The sequence below is a fragment of the Scardinius erythrophthalmus genome, assembly GCF_964197995.2.
Source record: "Scardinius erythrophthalmus genome assembly, chromosome: 12".
In the NCBI taxonomy this organism is placed as follows: Eukaryota; Metazoa; Chordata; class Actinopteri; order Cypriniformes; family Leuciscidae; genus Scardinius; species Scardinius erythrophthalmus.
Genome location: NC_138232.1, coordinates 23,958,409 through 23,974,319, shown reverse-complemented (window position 1 = coordinate 23,974,319; position 15,911 = coordinate 23,958,409). Strand labels below are relative to the sequence as shown.

At 40.4% G+C, this 15,911-nt stretch overlaps 1 protein-coding gene across 1 annotated transcript in view; it reads left to right on the top strand.

Moving 5' to 3' along the window:
* The window catches only part of card14 (caspase recruitment domain family, member 14), a gene marked incomplete at both ends in the record, with an annotated part of 32,013 nt that extends 16,533 nt beyond the window's left edge, over positions 1-15,480 (top strand). Inside the window, 8 exons of the mRNA XM_081380509.1 lie at positions 1,014-1,140; positions 6,717-6,954; positions 7,594-7,657; positions 8,311-8,425; positions 9,072-9,236; positions 13,471-13,589; positions 15,006-15,121; positions 15,273-15,480. Coding sequence (XP_081236635.1) covers positions 1,014-1,140; positions 6,717-6,954; positions 7,594-7,657; positions 8,311-8,425; positions 9,072-9,236; positions 13,471-13,589; positions 15,006-15,121; positions 15,273-15,480 — 1,152 coding nt within the window. The remainder of the gene's footprint in view (positions 1-1,013; positions 1,141-6,716; positions 6,955-7,593; positions 7,658-8,310; positions 8,426-9,071; positions 9,237-13,470; positions 13,590-15,005; positions 15,122-15,272) is intronic.
* Positions 15,481-15,911: the final 431 nt, after the last annotated feature.

Sequence of the window (15,911 nt, the reverse complement as noted above, 5' to 3'; positions counted from 1 at the left end):
GACAAGGCTTAATCTAAGGGTAGGTGGGGAGTGGGAACCAGTCTAAATTGATAGTGAAGTAATTTACTCTGAAAAACAAAGTGGAAGGAGGCGCGAAGAGAATTCAGTTATGAAAGCAGTGGCAGGTCTCTCCTGATTCTTTCAAAGATAAGATGCCCTGACAAATATATATGTCAAATATACACACATATATGTCAAATATACACACACATATATATATATATATATATATGTATGTGTGTGTGTGTGTGTGTGTGTGTGTATATAGTCAAGTATATATAGTGTGTATATATATATATAGTCAAGTCAAGTCACCTTCATTTATATAACGCTTTTAACAATAGATTGTTTCAAAGCAGCTTTATAGTGATAATAGGAAATTACAGTAACAGAGATTGTTTTGGCTTTATTGCAGCTCTAGAATAAAGTTATTGTCCAGCTAAAGTTAGTTTTGATTGACTGATTCACTTCTGTTGCAAAGATCATTAGTTATTAACTTAGGGGCCACTAACATGACACCATTCTAACAGAAAACACTCAACACGCTCAATAGTGCCCGGTGGCTCGAGTAAAGAAAACACTGAAATAGATTCCAAGGTGCAAGCCTTGAAAATCTTGAAAATAAGGTTATCTCTGCACAAACCTCAAAAACCCAAACCTGCAAAAATTAGAGAGACCAGTTGACACTTTAGGACTGCGTTGTCGTCGTGTCCAGGTGCAGGTCCTTCATCAGATCTGGATACGGCCTGAATCCGGCAGACTGCGGTAAACCTCGGGATAAACAGAGAGACTAATATTAGCGTAGACGCCATTCTTCCTATGATGTAACGAGTGCATCAGGATTTATGCAGCCTAACATTGAATTATAGAAGTCTATAATGTGTTATGTGTATGTTATGTGTATAATGTGTTATGTGTAACTATACATATATATCCCTGGAGCGATATTCAGGTTTTTTAGCTGCAGTTAAATTGAGTGGGAACTAATCAAAGCCAAAATTTGGTATTTATAGCTGAAGTGTGAGCAGGAGCAGAGAACTGTACAAATGGTTCTGGAAGATACGACTATGGAGGAGGCCCTGTGGGCCCTGGGGCAGGTCCAGGGACCATGCCACATTACACTGAGACCCAGCCAAGATGGTAAGGGCAAATAATCACAATCGCACAATCATACATGCTGGTGAATGTGATTTCACCAAATACATGTTCCTAGATCAACATCTTTGTTGATCCTGGAACAACATTCCAATCAACCAATCAGATTTGAAGGACAAGTTTATGTCAAGTTTAGGTTTACAACCAGGGTTAGGTTCTTCTACATCAGTGTTATTCTTCTATCATTTCCCTCTTATTTTAGGGAAAAGTAATGGATAGGGTTAGGTTCATGGGTAGAGATAGGGGTAGGACAAAATTTTCAGACTGGAATGTTGCTCCAGGATCAACAAAATATGTTGATACAGGAACACGTCTTACTTGGCAAAATCATGATGACAGATACACGCTATATATTAAATTATTTATTTTAAAGCAATCACTTGTGTGCTATAGAGAAAATTAGAGTAGTGTATGGCGCTGGCAATGGTAATTCATAGGTTTGATTCACGGGGAATGCATGAACTGATGAAATGTATACTTTGGATGCAAAGTCGCTTTGTATAAAATGTCTGCAAAATTCAAACCTGTATACATGAATGTACTTTATATTTAAATTTTTATCTTGGTAAACTTTTTTTACTTCTCTTCATTCCAAAGCATAATAGCATACTTTTTACTCCACTTCATTTCATAAAAACGTATTGTTCCTCATTATTTCGAACCGAATAAATGCATTGCACTGCGCAGGCAAAGCGCAGGTCAGGCCACAGCGTGTCTGCTTATTAGGCCTATGTCCATTCTGCAGGCATACCAGGCTGACCTGATAAAAGACCTTGTTGAGGGTGAGGGTGTGAGCCCAGACGCAATAATAGAGCTGTGCCGGGCCACAGATCTATCTCTCCGAGCCACCAAAGAGACTGTCACACTTTCATTGTGTTTGGTTTTCATTTTCAGGGACTCTTAGTTTGCTTATGGTTTCCTGTTTCCTTTGTCCTCATTTTCCCACCACTAGTTTATCACCATGGTTATTGATTTAACGATCACACTTGTTGGTATTCTGTTCATTATCACTGTGTATCTAAGTCCCTTATTTTGGTTAATTCAGTTGTCTGGTGTTGTTTGTGCACAGCACTCTGTTTCGTAGACTCTCGCTTTTGTTTGTACCTGTTTGGATTTAGTTTAATAAATTTAACTAACTTTGATTTTGATTCTGGATCATCTTCATTGTAATCTAAACGTTACAGAGACGGCCAAGTCAGTCGGCCGGTCTATGGCAGCCCAGGTGGCTATGTAGAAACATCTATGGCTATGACTTGTCTGGTATAAAAGAGAAAGATAAGAGTTTTTTTCATGGACGCTCCAATTGCCCCTCCTGGCCTCTTGGGTGACAATGTCACCTCAGTTGTCAAGAGGTTTCAGGAGAAAAAAAAGGCTGCGGCATTCCAGAGATATCTGGCTCTTGGCTGAGATCTTCTAGGGGTAAGAAAGATAAAATGTATACTTTGTCTCTAAAAAGACAATATATCTAAGATATATTATCTCTAAGAAGACTTTGGTGAAAAGGTTCTGATGCTAGTGGTGTCAGGCCTCTGAGGGAAGACATAATTACACCTCATTTTATTGTGCCCATCTCCTTTCTGTGCCCTTAGGAGGCCTTTCTACCAACCCCGCCACCTCAGTAGCTTTGGGGGCGCAGAGGTCTCCAGCAAGCCCATATCTCAGTGTCTGCCCGAGGATGTTTTGCGGCACTGGGATGATTGCTCCCTCTAAATAGGTTCCCACAGCAGTCAGTTTGGTCATTCCCTGCCAATTCGTATCTTCAGGGCACCAAATTTGCTCTGAAGGCCCTGCACACCCTAGAAAAAGGTTACAAAATTCAGTTCGGGTCTCGCCCTCCCAGGTTCAATGGGGTCCTGTCCACAGTGGTATGACCCGAACAAGCCCTGGTTATGGAACAGGAGGTAAAAGCTCTGTTGGGGAAGGAGGCCATAGAACATGTTCCTCCTCCTGACAGGAGGAGGAACCACATTTTTAATGACCACAGAGAGTCCCACACAGACCACAGGGTGAGCACCCCCTACTGGCCTCACTAACACCTCTTCCAGCAGCAACCTGGTTTTCTCAGGAGGTTTCCCATCCAGGTACTAACCAGGCTCAACCCTGCTTAGCTTCAGTGGGCAACCAGTCTTGGGCTACAGGGTGATATGGCCACTCTGGAGAAAACCGTGATGTCATCGTCCAGCTCAGTTCAGTTCTCATTTAATGGTGTCAATGCAGGTAGATCAATAATATTGTTGAATATTAAATTAAATGTCCCCAACTAAGCAAGACAAAAGCCAAAGGTGACAAAGGGGGGAAAAGGCAAAAAAAGGTGACAGTGGCAAGGAACCAAAACTCCATCAGGTGACAGAATGGAGAAAAAAAACCTTGGGAGAAGCCAGGCTCAGTCGGGGGCCAGTTCTCCTCTGGCCAACGAATGAACAGTGTATGATTATGATTCAGGCAGCATTATAGGTCAGATTGGATTGGAACATTCATAATATTATCCAGTTCCATCTGGTTGAAGATCAGAGTCTATGGTATGGAGACGAGTCTATTGAGGAGGTTCCAGCGAAGTTTCTGATGCTAAAAACTTTATTTCTCCTTGCTATTATGTCTCTCAAAAGAATAGGACACTTACAAGCCCTATCGGTTTCCCCTTTGTGTTTGTAATATGCACAAGGCACAGTGAAAGCCTTTCTGTACCCTACACCAGGATATGTACCTAATGTCCCCACTAATGTGGCAAGATCTATTGTTCTGCAGGCCTTTTGTCCTCCCCCCTTTTGAACTTCGGACCAGGAGAAAATATGAATGCATATATGCATAGAGCTGCTCTGTGGCACAAATCTGATCAGCTGTTTGTGTTGGGTAATGATGAAATTCTGCATAACACCGGCCCTGCCCATAGCCCAGACGGATGGAGAATACTAGAGATAGTTATCAAATGTAGGGAGCAAGTACTTGCCAGAAAGAGCTGCAACTCTTTTAATGTGGCTGTAGGCCTCTTGAGAGCAACTTTTACATTGAAGGTGCAAAAGTTCTTACTTTTTTTTCGTTGTTCATTTTTTACATCAGAAAAAAACTGCTGTTTTAAAGGGGTCATCAACTGCATTTTTTAATAATTGTATCTTTTTTTTTCCTGGGGTGCACTGGAAATAGGGCCCTATCTTGCACCCAGCGCAATTGACTTTGTACACCGGCGCATGTATCATTACTATTTTGCACCCGCGCAAAGCGCGCTTTTCCCTCCACAGAAGCACGTCGCTAAACTAGGGAATGAACTTGCGCTCCCTGGGCGGTTCAGCGCAAAAAAGGAGGCGTGTTCCAGCGCAAACGTTCCTTCATGCTATTTTGCAGGTTTAGAAAACAGTTGCGCAACTAACCAGGAAAAAATAGTTTAAAGTCAGTGGCGCGTTGCGCATGTTATTCATATGCTATCTTAAGGGCGCATGCTTGGCCATAATCAATGTAGCATGTGCACAACGCGCATACACTTTGATTCTCTCATCTACACAGAAGCAGCAGTTTTCATTTTTGCAAATCATACATTATTACGATAGATAGATAGATAGATAGATAGATAGATAGATAGATAGATAGATAGATAGATAGACAGATAGACAGACAGAAAGACAGACAGATAGATAGATAGATAGATAGATAGATAGATAGATAGATGATAGATAGATAGATAGATAGATAGATAGATAGATAGATAGATAGATAGATAGATAGATAGATAGATAGATAGATAGATAGATAGATAGATAGATAGATAGATAGATAGATAGATAGATAGATAGATAGATAGACAATTTATTATAAAAGCATACATCTAGCTTACACATTTACCCAAATTATCATACGCCTTTTTAACCGAAGTTTGGGTGGGTTTCTCCATCCCCAACGTCCCTGACGAGAGCGTTGCTCTCCTCGGCTGTGAACCACTCCTGGCGCGCGCCTGGCAAATCCGCCGTTACAATAGGAATCCGCTTTAGAAAAAGCGCGTCTGCTCTTAAAGGGAATGTGAGATGACGCTCTGATTGGTTTATTTCACGTTACGCCCAAACCACACCTATGAATAATGAAGCTACTTCAGACCAACCCATTTTAGATTTGCGCCTGGCGCAAGAGTCATTTATCCCGCCGGGAAAATAGCAACAGCGCCAAGACCCGCCCACAAAGTTACTTGCGCTTTGCGCTTTGACACTTGCATTTCAGATCGTTAAAATAGGGCCCATAATGTTAGTGTGATTTTTACATAAAAAAATGGTCATAGTTAAAAAATAAAAGGCATTTTCCTACCCTGATTTTAGCCCTATGATTTGAATGCTCTGCCTGAAGGGGTGTGTCTGCTGTGTGATTTCAGTGTAAATGCCCTCTGCTACGATTGGCTAACATCTTTGCAAATGATATAGCTAAGTATTACATAAACTTTTACCACATTTTTACTATTACAGCTGCTAAGGTTAACTAATCGTGAAAAGTGTTGATTATAGCACTATATTTAGATCTATAGCATTATATTTAGATTGTGCCATGAAATGTTGCAATAATGAGCATTGTAGCCCATGTATCACAGACATGTTGAGCGCATGAATGTAGTGATCTTGTCATTGTAACTCTATTTCTCTTCTCTCGCGAATGCTTTAATCATAACTAACAGTGCAAACACGATGTAAATAAGAGATTTGTCATTGATTATAAGGGTAGTTTTGGTGAGAGTCCAAAACTCAGTTATTAATAAACTCGCACTGTTTGTTTGACAACTCCAGCGATTGTATAGGGAGTGTTCTTTTATCGCTTTCTATATATAATTTAATCACAGTTTAAATAACAGATTATTTTCATCCTACTAAGAGAAACAATGTGAAGTTAACCGTTTAGTCACTGGTTTGATTTACTGACACATTGACAAAGAACATCTGACTGTAGCTACATGAATCATTACATATCAGAAATCAGTGGTCAGAGATCAAGCATTAGAATTAACACAGTTACTTGTGTGTTGTGCCGTTACTGTTGAGTCCATATCGTAAAAGTCTGCAAAGCTTGTGCCAAAATTGCAACTGATTTACTAAAGAATCCACAGTGAAATGTACCGAATACAAATAAATAATGCTCAACTGAGACTTTTACTTTGTTGAAAATAAATAACTACATCCCTAGCATTAGGATCCTTTGGAAGTTGCAATGAAGTTGGTGTTGATTTTCTTCTGCAGAGGTGACATCATAAATAAAAACATTCTATAATGAACCGTTCTCTGGTCTTGGTTACAATAAAAAGCTGTTTTTTGACTAAAAAGTAAGTTTTCAGTTCTGAAACTTACAGGATATTCATATAGTATGATGACCTCTTATGTCAAATGTAAGGAAAAATTGATTTCTCAATTCATGACCTCTTTAACAGGTGTGTGTAGACTTCCACTGTGTGTGTTCATTAATTGAACCAAAATGATTTATAATGTTTAACCTTGATTTGGAATGGATTATTTAATGTACCTTGTAAATAGTCAAGATTGCTTGTTAAGGTCAGAGATGTACTAAACCAAAATAAAGATCTGCTGATTTTCTCCTAGCCTACGAGAACCTTCTACAGCAGCTAAAAAATGGAGAAGTGATGTCGGGTGATTCCTTCTATGTCCGTGTTAATATGACGTTGTCGGGCGATGTAGCTGGAACCCTGCCGGTCAAGTGTAACGACATTGTCCATGTTACAAACACTCACCATTCCAATGACGGCTTCTGGTGGGCCAGTCATGTGCACCCTTCTCACCTGGAAGACCTTCAGAGTGGGGCTCTGCCCAACTACTACAGGTAGTAAAATAATTTGTATTAGTAGCAAAACTTACTTCTTGGGAATTTGTTTTTACATTGTAAAATGTACCCAGTCAATGTACAATTTTCCTGCGTATAGCTCCTGGGATTCAGAAGAAAAGCACAAATTTTTCAATTATCATTGTGTGTAAAAATGTGAACCTTTTAACTTTTAAACTTTTAAACGTTTGTGGTCAGTTAATATATATATTTTTTTTTTTGCTTTGCAAGAAATTAATACTTTCATTCAGCAAGTACACAATTTATCAAAAGTGACAGTAAAGGCATTTATAATGTTACAATGATTTCTATTTCAAATAAATGGTGTTTTTATCAAATAATCTTGAAAAAAGTAAAAGTATTACAGTTTCTACAATAATATTAAGCAACTGTTTGCAACTGATAATAACAAGAAATGTTTTTGAGCACCAAAGCATATTCAAATGATTTCTGAAGGACCATGTGACACTGAGTAATGGCTGCTGAAAATTCAGCTTTGTCATCATAGGAATAAATTACAGTTCAAAATATAATAAAATATATTAAAATATTTTGCAGTTATTTTAAATTGTAATAATATTTCACAATATCACTACTTTACACACGGACACTCACACATAATCTTTGTACATTTTTCAGAGCACAGAGGCTGTTAATCAGGGCTATAGAGGATATGACCTACCCTCGCAAAACTCACAGAAAGGTGAGAATCCATCAGTAATTTCACACAGTCCATAAAGTCATTGCAGAAATTATTTGTCTCTGTTTCTTTAACTTTATGTTATTGTGATTTGTGTATATTAAGATTATACTAATAAAGCTCACATGCAATTTTGCTCAGTGTTTAAACAATTACACATGAAGTTAATGGAATGCTGCACAATGCTTAACTGAACTATAAATTGATTGTCTTTGCTGCCCTTTTGACATGACTAATTAAAAGTTTAGTCATAATTCATGTCATAGGTTAGTCATAGTCATGTTTCATGTTTCAGATGAATAGTTCTTGTTTTTAGAAATTCTTGTCTAGATTTGTATCGCCATACTGTGGAATTACGGAAATGCTTGCCAAAATATTGAACTCTGGGTGTGGTATGAAGATCTACTGTATGTTGAGTGAATAATAATGTTTAACTTGTAACTCTGAAACTAGCCATAGACAGAAACCATTCAAACTAATTAAAGAAAAATGAGTCATGCATTCTTGCCATCAAGATTAAAGAGACAGACATGCACAAAATTATTGTAGACTTGCATTGTTAGATTCTGTCGAGATTTGTCATGAAAAAGCATTATTAGCGCAGATTGGTAGAATATCTGTTACATTAGTCATCAGTACTTGTTTTCTGTCCACAGGAGAGAACTGCAGCTAATGAGAAGCAGAGAGAGGTGAGGATCGTCAGCACCTGTCAACAGAGCAGAAACCCTCTGTGGGTCAGTGTGGAAGATGACAACAGCACATCACTGGACAGTTAGTACAAGACAAACTCATTCAGCTGTTTTACTCATAACTAGGCATGGGAAACAAAATACATTTCTGATTCTTAATAGTTCCATTAACAATTATTTTAGTACTTTTGAGGAGGAAATATTTGGAACAGTGAGATTCAATATTTCTTTCTTTTTTTAATTCAAACACTTCTTGCAAAAGGTTTTTACACTGTCGTCTTAATTACCTTTCACAGACATTTGAGGCTGCATAAATGCAACACTAAACAAACAATTTGGTAACATACTTCATTTATTTTAGAAAAACCCTACTGACTGATGACAACTACACATTGCCATATGTACAACTACTCATTAACTACACTGATTTAAGTCTCACAAAGATTAAGGTCATTCAGTTGCAGACATATTTAATATGGAACCAGTTCTGAATAAAAACATATTAAACCTTATTCATAACATCCAGATTAAACTTCAATTACAATCTTACAATCTTACAATCTCTCTCTCTCTCTCTCTCTCTCTCTCTCTCTCTCTCTCTCTCTCTCTCTCTCTCTCTCTCTCTCTCTGTGTGTGTGTGTGTTAACTGTGAATCATTTAATTAATTTATAAGTGTCAGGCAAATTTTTTTTTAATCTTAAGTGTCAAGTAAATCTTTCTCTTCGTAGGTTATGGTTGTGTGCAGAGCAGATGTGTGACTCTGATGCCTTACACCCTGGTCACACCTCAGTTCCCTCCCATCTGTCGCCCAGTCCTCCTCCTTCCCACAATCTTTGGCCATGTCTTGCACAAACGGTTGGCAGAACAGGAAGGTTATCAGCTCTGTGAGCCAGGTAAAAAAAAAAAACACTTTATTTTCAAGCAAGAGGAAAAGAAAAGGGGAAAAGAAAATAGATAAAGATACCATAGAGAAAACGTTCCCATTACGGTGAGAAATTCAGGTTTGAGTCACAGTATCAACAGGTTTCCCAATTTGTCAGTCAGGTTTGACATTACGTTGGACTAAACTAAGGTATTGGGATCTCGCCTGAGAGCCCAATCACCTTCGAGTGGTAACAGAACAAGCCAATGCACACTGGCGAGTGAGATTTGCATCGCAAGCCACTCTTCGCTTCCGGGTATATAAGGCAGCCTGCAAACTCACACATTAAGTTTTCGCTTCAGAGCCGAGCAGAATGATTATTTCCGTTAATTACAGATCTGCGTCTGTTGACGGCAGTCTCCTTGTTTGAAGTTACCAAGCAATAAACTTTACTGCTTTACCTCTGCTTTTGGGTCCTCTATACAAACTCTGACAGATCTGAGGATTACAGTGGAAGCTCTCCCGCTGGGTGAATCCCCGCGGCCCTCCCACTCCTCTTTCATATCACAGCCTGTGGAGCTTCTGGCTGCGGTGTCTGGTCCTTCCCATGGGGGACCCAGCATCTCATTCAGGGCTCCCGCGGAGGACCGGATGTTGAAGATTCAGCTGTGCTGCCCCTTTTGGGAGAGTAGCGTTGTTCGAGTCTGAACCAGAGCTGACTACCATGCTTTCCCGGGCCGCTACAAGGGTCAGGCTTGTGTGGAACCCTCCACCGTATTCCTAATGCTCACGGCTGGATGATTGGTTTCTCTGGGCAGGGCATGCTGAACAGCAGCATCCCGCTCTGCTCCCTTTGTTCCAGGAAGTGCATGAGGAGGTCACAAAGTGAATTTGCCCAGCAGTTCTCAGTAGTACAAAAGTACAAACACATCCTGCCCCGAGATCACAGTCCTTCTGGTGAGGACGCGATAGAGCCAGTCCCTCCAGCTGATATGGGTTTTACAGGGTTTTACAGCCAATACTTCATTGTGCCCAAGAAAGGCAGTGGGTTACGACCGATCTTGGATCTGCACATCTTGAATCGGGCCCTTCACAAGCTTCCGTTCAAGATACTGACACAGAAACACTTCCTAAGGTGCGTTCAACACCATGATTGGTTTGCAGCAATTGACCTGAAGGACGTGTACTATCATGTCTCGATCCTACCTCGACACAGACCGTTACTGCACTCCTCCCCACTGGGCTGTCCCAGTCGCCCCGCGTCTTCACGAAGATAGCGATGGCTGACCTTACCCCTTTGAAGGAAGTGGGCATTTGCAACCTCAACTATCTCGACGACTGGCAAGTCGCAAGATCAGTTATGCGAACAAAGGCTCCTGGTGCTCAGGCAACTCTGCCACTTCGGGTCAACTGGAAAAAGAGCAAACTCCCTCGTGCAGAGAATCTCTTTTCTCGGTGTGGAGTTGGACTCGGTCGACATGACGCTCAGTCAGTGCTGAACTGCTTGAATTCATTCAGGGGCAGGACAGCAGCTCCACTGAAACTGTTTCAGAGGGCATATGGCATCCGCAGCTACAGTAACGGCGCTCAGATTGCTTCATATGAGACCGCTTCAGTGCTGGCTTGACGACCTGGCATGGCACCGCGGCACACATCGGGTGGAAATCACTCCCATCTGTTGCCATACTTTCAGCCCGTCCTGACCTTGCTTTTCTACGGGCAGGAGTTCCCCTAAAACAAGTGTCCAGGCATTTTGTTGTGTCAACAGATGCCTCCAGCCTGTGCTGTATGCGATGGGCATGCAGCCTCGGGCTCCTGGATAAGACCTCGACTGCAGTGGCATATCAATTGCCTCGAGTTACTAGCAGTACTGTTGGCCCTGTGCCGGTTTCTGTGCTGATTTCTATGCAAGTATGTGTTTCCCCCAGTGAGCTTTCTCGCATAGACACTGTGCATGGTCAGGGAGGACAAGGAGCAGATCTTTATGGTTCGCCTTACTGGCCCACCTGGACCTGGTTCCCAGAACTTATGCTCCTTGTGACAGCCCCTACCTGGTGAATCCGTGAGGAAGGACCTGCTTTCTCAGGGATGGGGCACCATATGGCACATACATCCAGATCTCTGGAACCTCCACATGTGGTCTATGGATGGGACGCGGAGGACTCAAGTGGCCTACCTCCACTATCACTTCAGCTAGAGCCCCCTCTAAGAGGCGTGCTTACACTTTGAAGTGGAGCCTCTTCGTTGATTGGTGTTCTTCCTGCAGGAAAGACCCCCTTAGATACCCAATCAATGTCATGCTTTCTTTTCTGCAAGACGTGTTAGAGCTAATGCTTTCTCCTTCCACTCTCCGCAGCTATATCCGCACATCACGATGCAATTGATGGTAAGTCTCTGGGAAGAGACGGTAAGATCTCTGTCTTTGAAGACAGGGCTCCTGACTGCGCTCAAATCCATTTAGAGGGTGGGGGACCTAAAGGCATTTTCAGTCAACGAAGCGTGCCTGGGATTCGGACCGGCCAGCTCTCAAGTCATCCTGAGACCCTGACCTGGTAATGTGCCCAACGTTTCCACCACTCCTTTTAGGGATCAGGTGGTAAACTTGCCAGCGCTGCCCCCGGAGGAGGCAGACCCAGTCCTTGCGTTGCAGTGTCCTGTTCGCGCCTTGCATTTGTATGTGGACTGCACACAGAGCTTTAGAACCACAGAACAGCTCTTTGTCTGTTATGGAGGCCAGCAGAAGGAAAATGCTGTCTCCAAACAGAGGTTGGCCCACTGGATAGTGAATACATCGTCTTGGCGTACCAATCACAAGGCGAGCCGTGCCCTCTGGGAGTGAGAGCACACTCGACTGCTTCCTGCTGGGAGTTGGCACACGGCGCCTCTATAGCTGCAGGCTGGGCAGCACATTCACATTCAACACATTCACAAGATTCTACAATCTCCGAGTGGAGCCGGTTTCTTCCCGTGTGTTAGGTACAAACAGATAATATGTGAGAATGCTGGCTCTGTGTCTCACTTGCTGCGCCATTCTCCTCCGAGGACGGGACACAAGCACCTATCTGCTCCTCAGGTGAGTTCCCCGGCTGGTGAACCCTGGTAGAGTTCCTCCAGCATCCTCGGCAGTCAGTTGTGGCGGAGGCATCTGACGCCAGGTCTAGTACTTGTGTGTATGCCCGGTTGTTCAGCCCCTATTGCTTTTTATTTATGCTTTTTATTTATGCTTCTAGATACCTATGTGTTGTGATTCCCCTCCTAGGTGATCCCATGTTTGCATTCTTCCACAGTAGGGCCTCCCTGTTGCGAAGCCTGTGTCTTTCCCTTGGCAGAGTCCACTCTGCCATCTCTCTAACAGTATCGACTCCACCCCTGCACAAGGCAGGATATACCAGAGAGATCTTCCATATGTAGCACTGTCCTAATGGTCATTCCATATGTGTAACTCCACATGTAACCTCCCTACGGGCAGGATGGGGTCTCTGTAGCGTTCATTTCCGGTTGGAATAGGCACGCTTTCACAGTGTTATCCAATAGTCTCTCTGTATAGGGTCAACGACATTCTCCATTCAAAGCCCTGTTCTTTTTTCCACCCCAACAGGTGCGGGGGGACTATGTGGCTTACTCTGGGTGCTGGAAGGGGCAGCAGTTGTGGCACTTTCCATAGGGATTACAATACATCAGTTCATTCTAACGTAACGTCGAACGTGACTGATGGGTGGAGCTACTATGCTACTATGGAAGCTTGTTTTCGCCACTGAATAAAAAATAAAAAAGGTAATTGCGACTTTTTATCTCAAAATTCTGGCTTTTGTCTCTGAATTGTATGATATAAACTCACAATTGTGAGATCATAATTGCAAGATGTAAGAAAAAGTGTCAGAATTGTGAGATACAAAGTGGCAATTATTTTTTAAACTGTTTTATTACGTGGCGGAAACAAGCTTCCATAGGCTACACCTGGTGACGAGAAAAAATGCTTACTTAAAAAGTACTTTACTTTAAAACTTTAAAGACAAATTATTATATAATTACTTATTATAATTATATAATTATAATAAGTCCTGGCATTAATGAAAATTATAGACTAAGGTGATTTATATTGACCTATATGCCCATCTTTGTTTCTTTCTGTCCCGCGATATATGGCCATCTCTGTTTCTTTCGGTCTGACTTTAATTTCCCCTCTGTATAGTTTTATTTATCTGCTTTGTTCTCTGGCTGCTCCCTCCTTTCCTCACATCTGACATCCATCTCTTATATTTTAGAATTGCTGATGGCAAGTGAGCATGCCGTGAAAATGCAGAAAGGGGAAATTCTTGAAGAATGTGACTCGAAAACACACCGTTGCTATACACTGCAAGGAGTGGAGAAGATCATGAAACGGGTGTGTCATAAAACATTGTTTTCATATTACTAACTACCTGCTCAACAGGATTCAGAGCAATTTTATAAGTTAAAAAAAATATGGAAGACTGGTTTTACAATAATACAATACAATAATAGGATTTACAATAATTAATCAGAAAGAGAAAGCCTACAAAAATGTTTTGCAAAAATTAAGGTCAGGGGTGAAACTTTATTTTGAGAACGATTAGACAGTCAGACAGACAAACATAGATAGACAGACAGACAGATAGATGTCATATGTCGTCAGACAGACATGATGTGAATTAATATTCAATTCATTGTTGTAAAATGTTTGGTAACACTTTATTTGAAGCCTGTATTTGCATGGTGCCTTATAAACAACCTTATAATATGTTGTATCATCTTATAAATAATCACAGCAACAGGTACAATACAATATATAATACTTACCTATTTGTGGTTAGATTATTATTAATGCATTATAATACACACATAATCCCTTATAAACAACCTTATAAAGTGTTGTATCATCTCATGAATAATCGTAACAACAGTAATAATACATACTTTTTTTGTGGTAACTATTAAGAATATGATGATTTATAACACAGAATGGACATCATTTTATCCACTTTAGTTATAATGGATTATATTTCCCATAGTTTCATATATTTTACTTTCCAAATCTCATATCTCGACATTGTTTACTTAAGATCTGCACAGTATCATACTACATTTTATGAAGTAGTCTTTTTCTGCTTAAAGTAAAGTGACAAAAACAAAATATTCTTTTAAACATCTAAAGCGCTTGTGGTCATAATATTTATAAGTGGTCTTTGTCTGCTTTAAGTAAAGTAACAAAGGTTAAGTTTTCTTTTAAACAGCTATAATATATCATGAAGGGGTTATAAGACATTTGCTTTGAACATTTTTATAAAATGAAAAAAAAAAATACCATATGTAAAATCAACAAAACAATATAGTGTTGTTTTAAATGTTAAAGAGTTTCCAGTGAGCTTAAAGGGATAGTTCACCCTCAAAAACCATTATTTATTCATCATTTATTCACCCTCAAGTTGTTCCAAACCTGTATGAGTTTCTTTCTTCTACTAAGATATTTTAAAGAATGTTGCTAACCAGACAGTTGACGGTAGCCATTGACTTCCATAGTATTTTTTCCTACTATGGCTGTTTAATTACCATTGATAACTCATTTTAATGACCAAAAGTCCACATTTTGCATCCATCCCTGATTCCAGTAAGACCATTTTATATTACAGAGTTTGCGGCTTTGAAAGTGACAGGTATTTAAAAATAGTTATAGTTACTACAGTATATATTAGGTAAAACATATAAGCCATATATTAGACCGTATGTGTGTCCACAAAAGTATGGTCATATAATGCTATCCTGTTTGATATCCATTGTATAGGGCACTCACTGTGTGTTACCGCTGGGTTTGGACTGTGTGCGTCGTCTCCACCGTGCTGAAATCTTCCCCATCATTGTCTACATCATGTCTACAGAGAGAAGTCTCCGCAAATTGAGGTATTATGATTTTCTTTGTGGCTGTAAGAGCATTATTAAATCAATTTACACGTTCTAGACTGCGCTATGAAGGTTCTGAATTTTTTAGACAAAAAATTCTGTTCTGAGCATTACAATTGCTGTATTTTTCTATTCTGTTATTGTTTCTTAGACACAAATTACGGCAGAACTCTGTGACTGAGTCTCAGGTGCTGGAGTGTTCCTGCAATGAGGAGCCCCTTCTGGATAAACTACCCTGCCTTTATCGAAGCATTCCACCAGAGAGCTGGAATGACAGTGCCAGCCTAGTGGACACTGTGAAAACTGTGGTGAGGGAGGAGCAGAATAATATTGTGTGGGTTGAGGCAGATCCCTGGTGAGGGACTAACGGGAATGAGGGCATACATTCAAAATTCCCTCACTACAGGCAGTTAACTATTAGTATTAAGGTCAGTTTATAATTCTGCTTCAAACCTATGCTGTAGACCCTGTGTAGCAAAGGTGGTTACGGTGTAGTTTGGTTACTTTCCAGAAATGCTGTGATTGGTCAGTTTCATAACCACAGAACTTCCCCCAGGATGATGAAAAAAAAGTGCATCCATGGATAATGAATAATAGAGCCTGATTGCTTGATGGTTTTAATGAAAGCAGTGAGGCTGATTAAAACACAGCATGTTAGACAGAGATGATGATAAACCATAAATTAACATAGTGATCCAAAAATATCAGTAATATATTTGTTTATCCCTATAACAATATAAGTCATAACATAATGAATAGAGAAATCAACTAAACATTTTTTTTTTTTTTT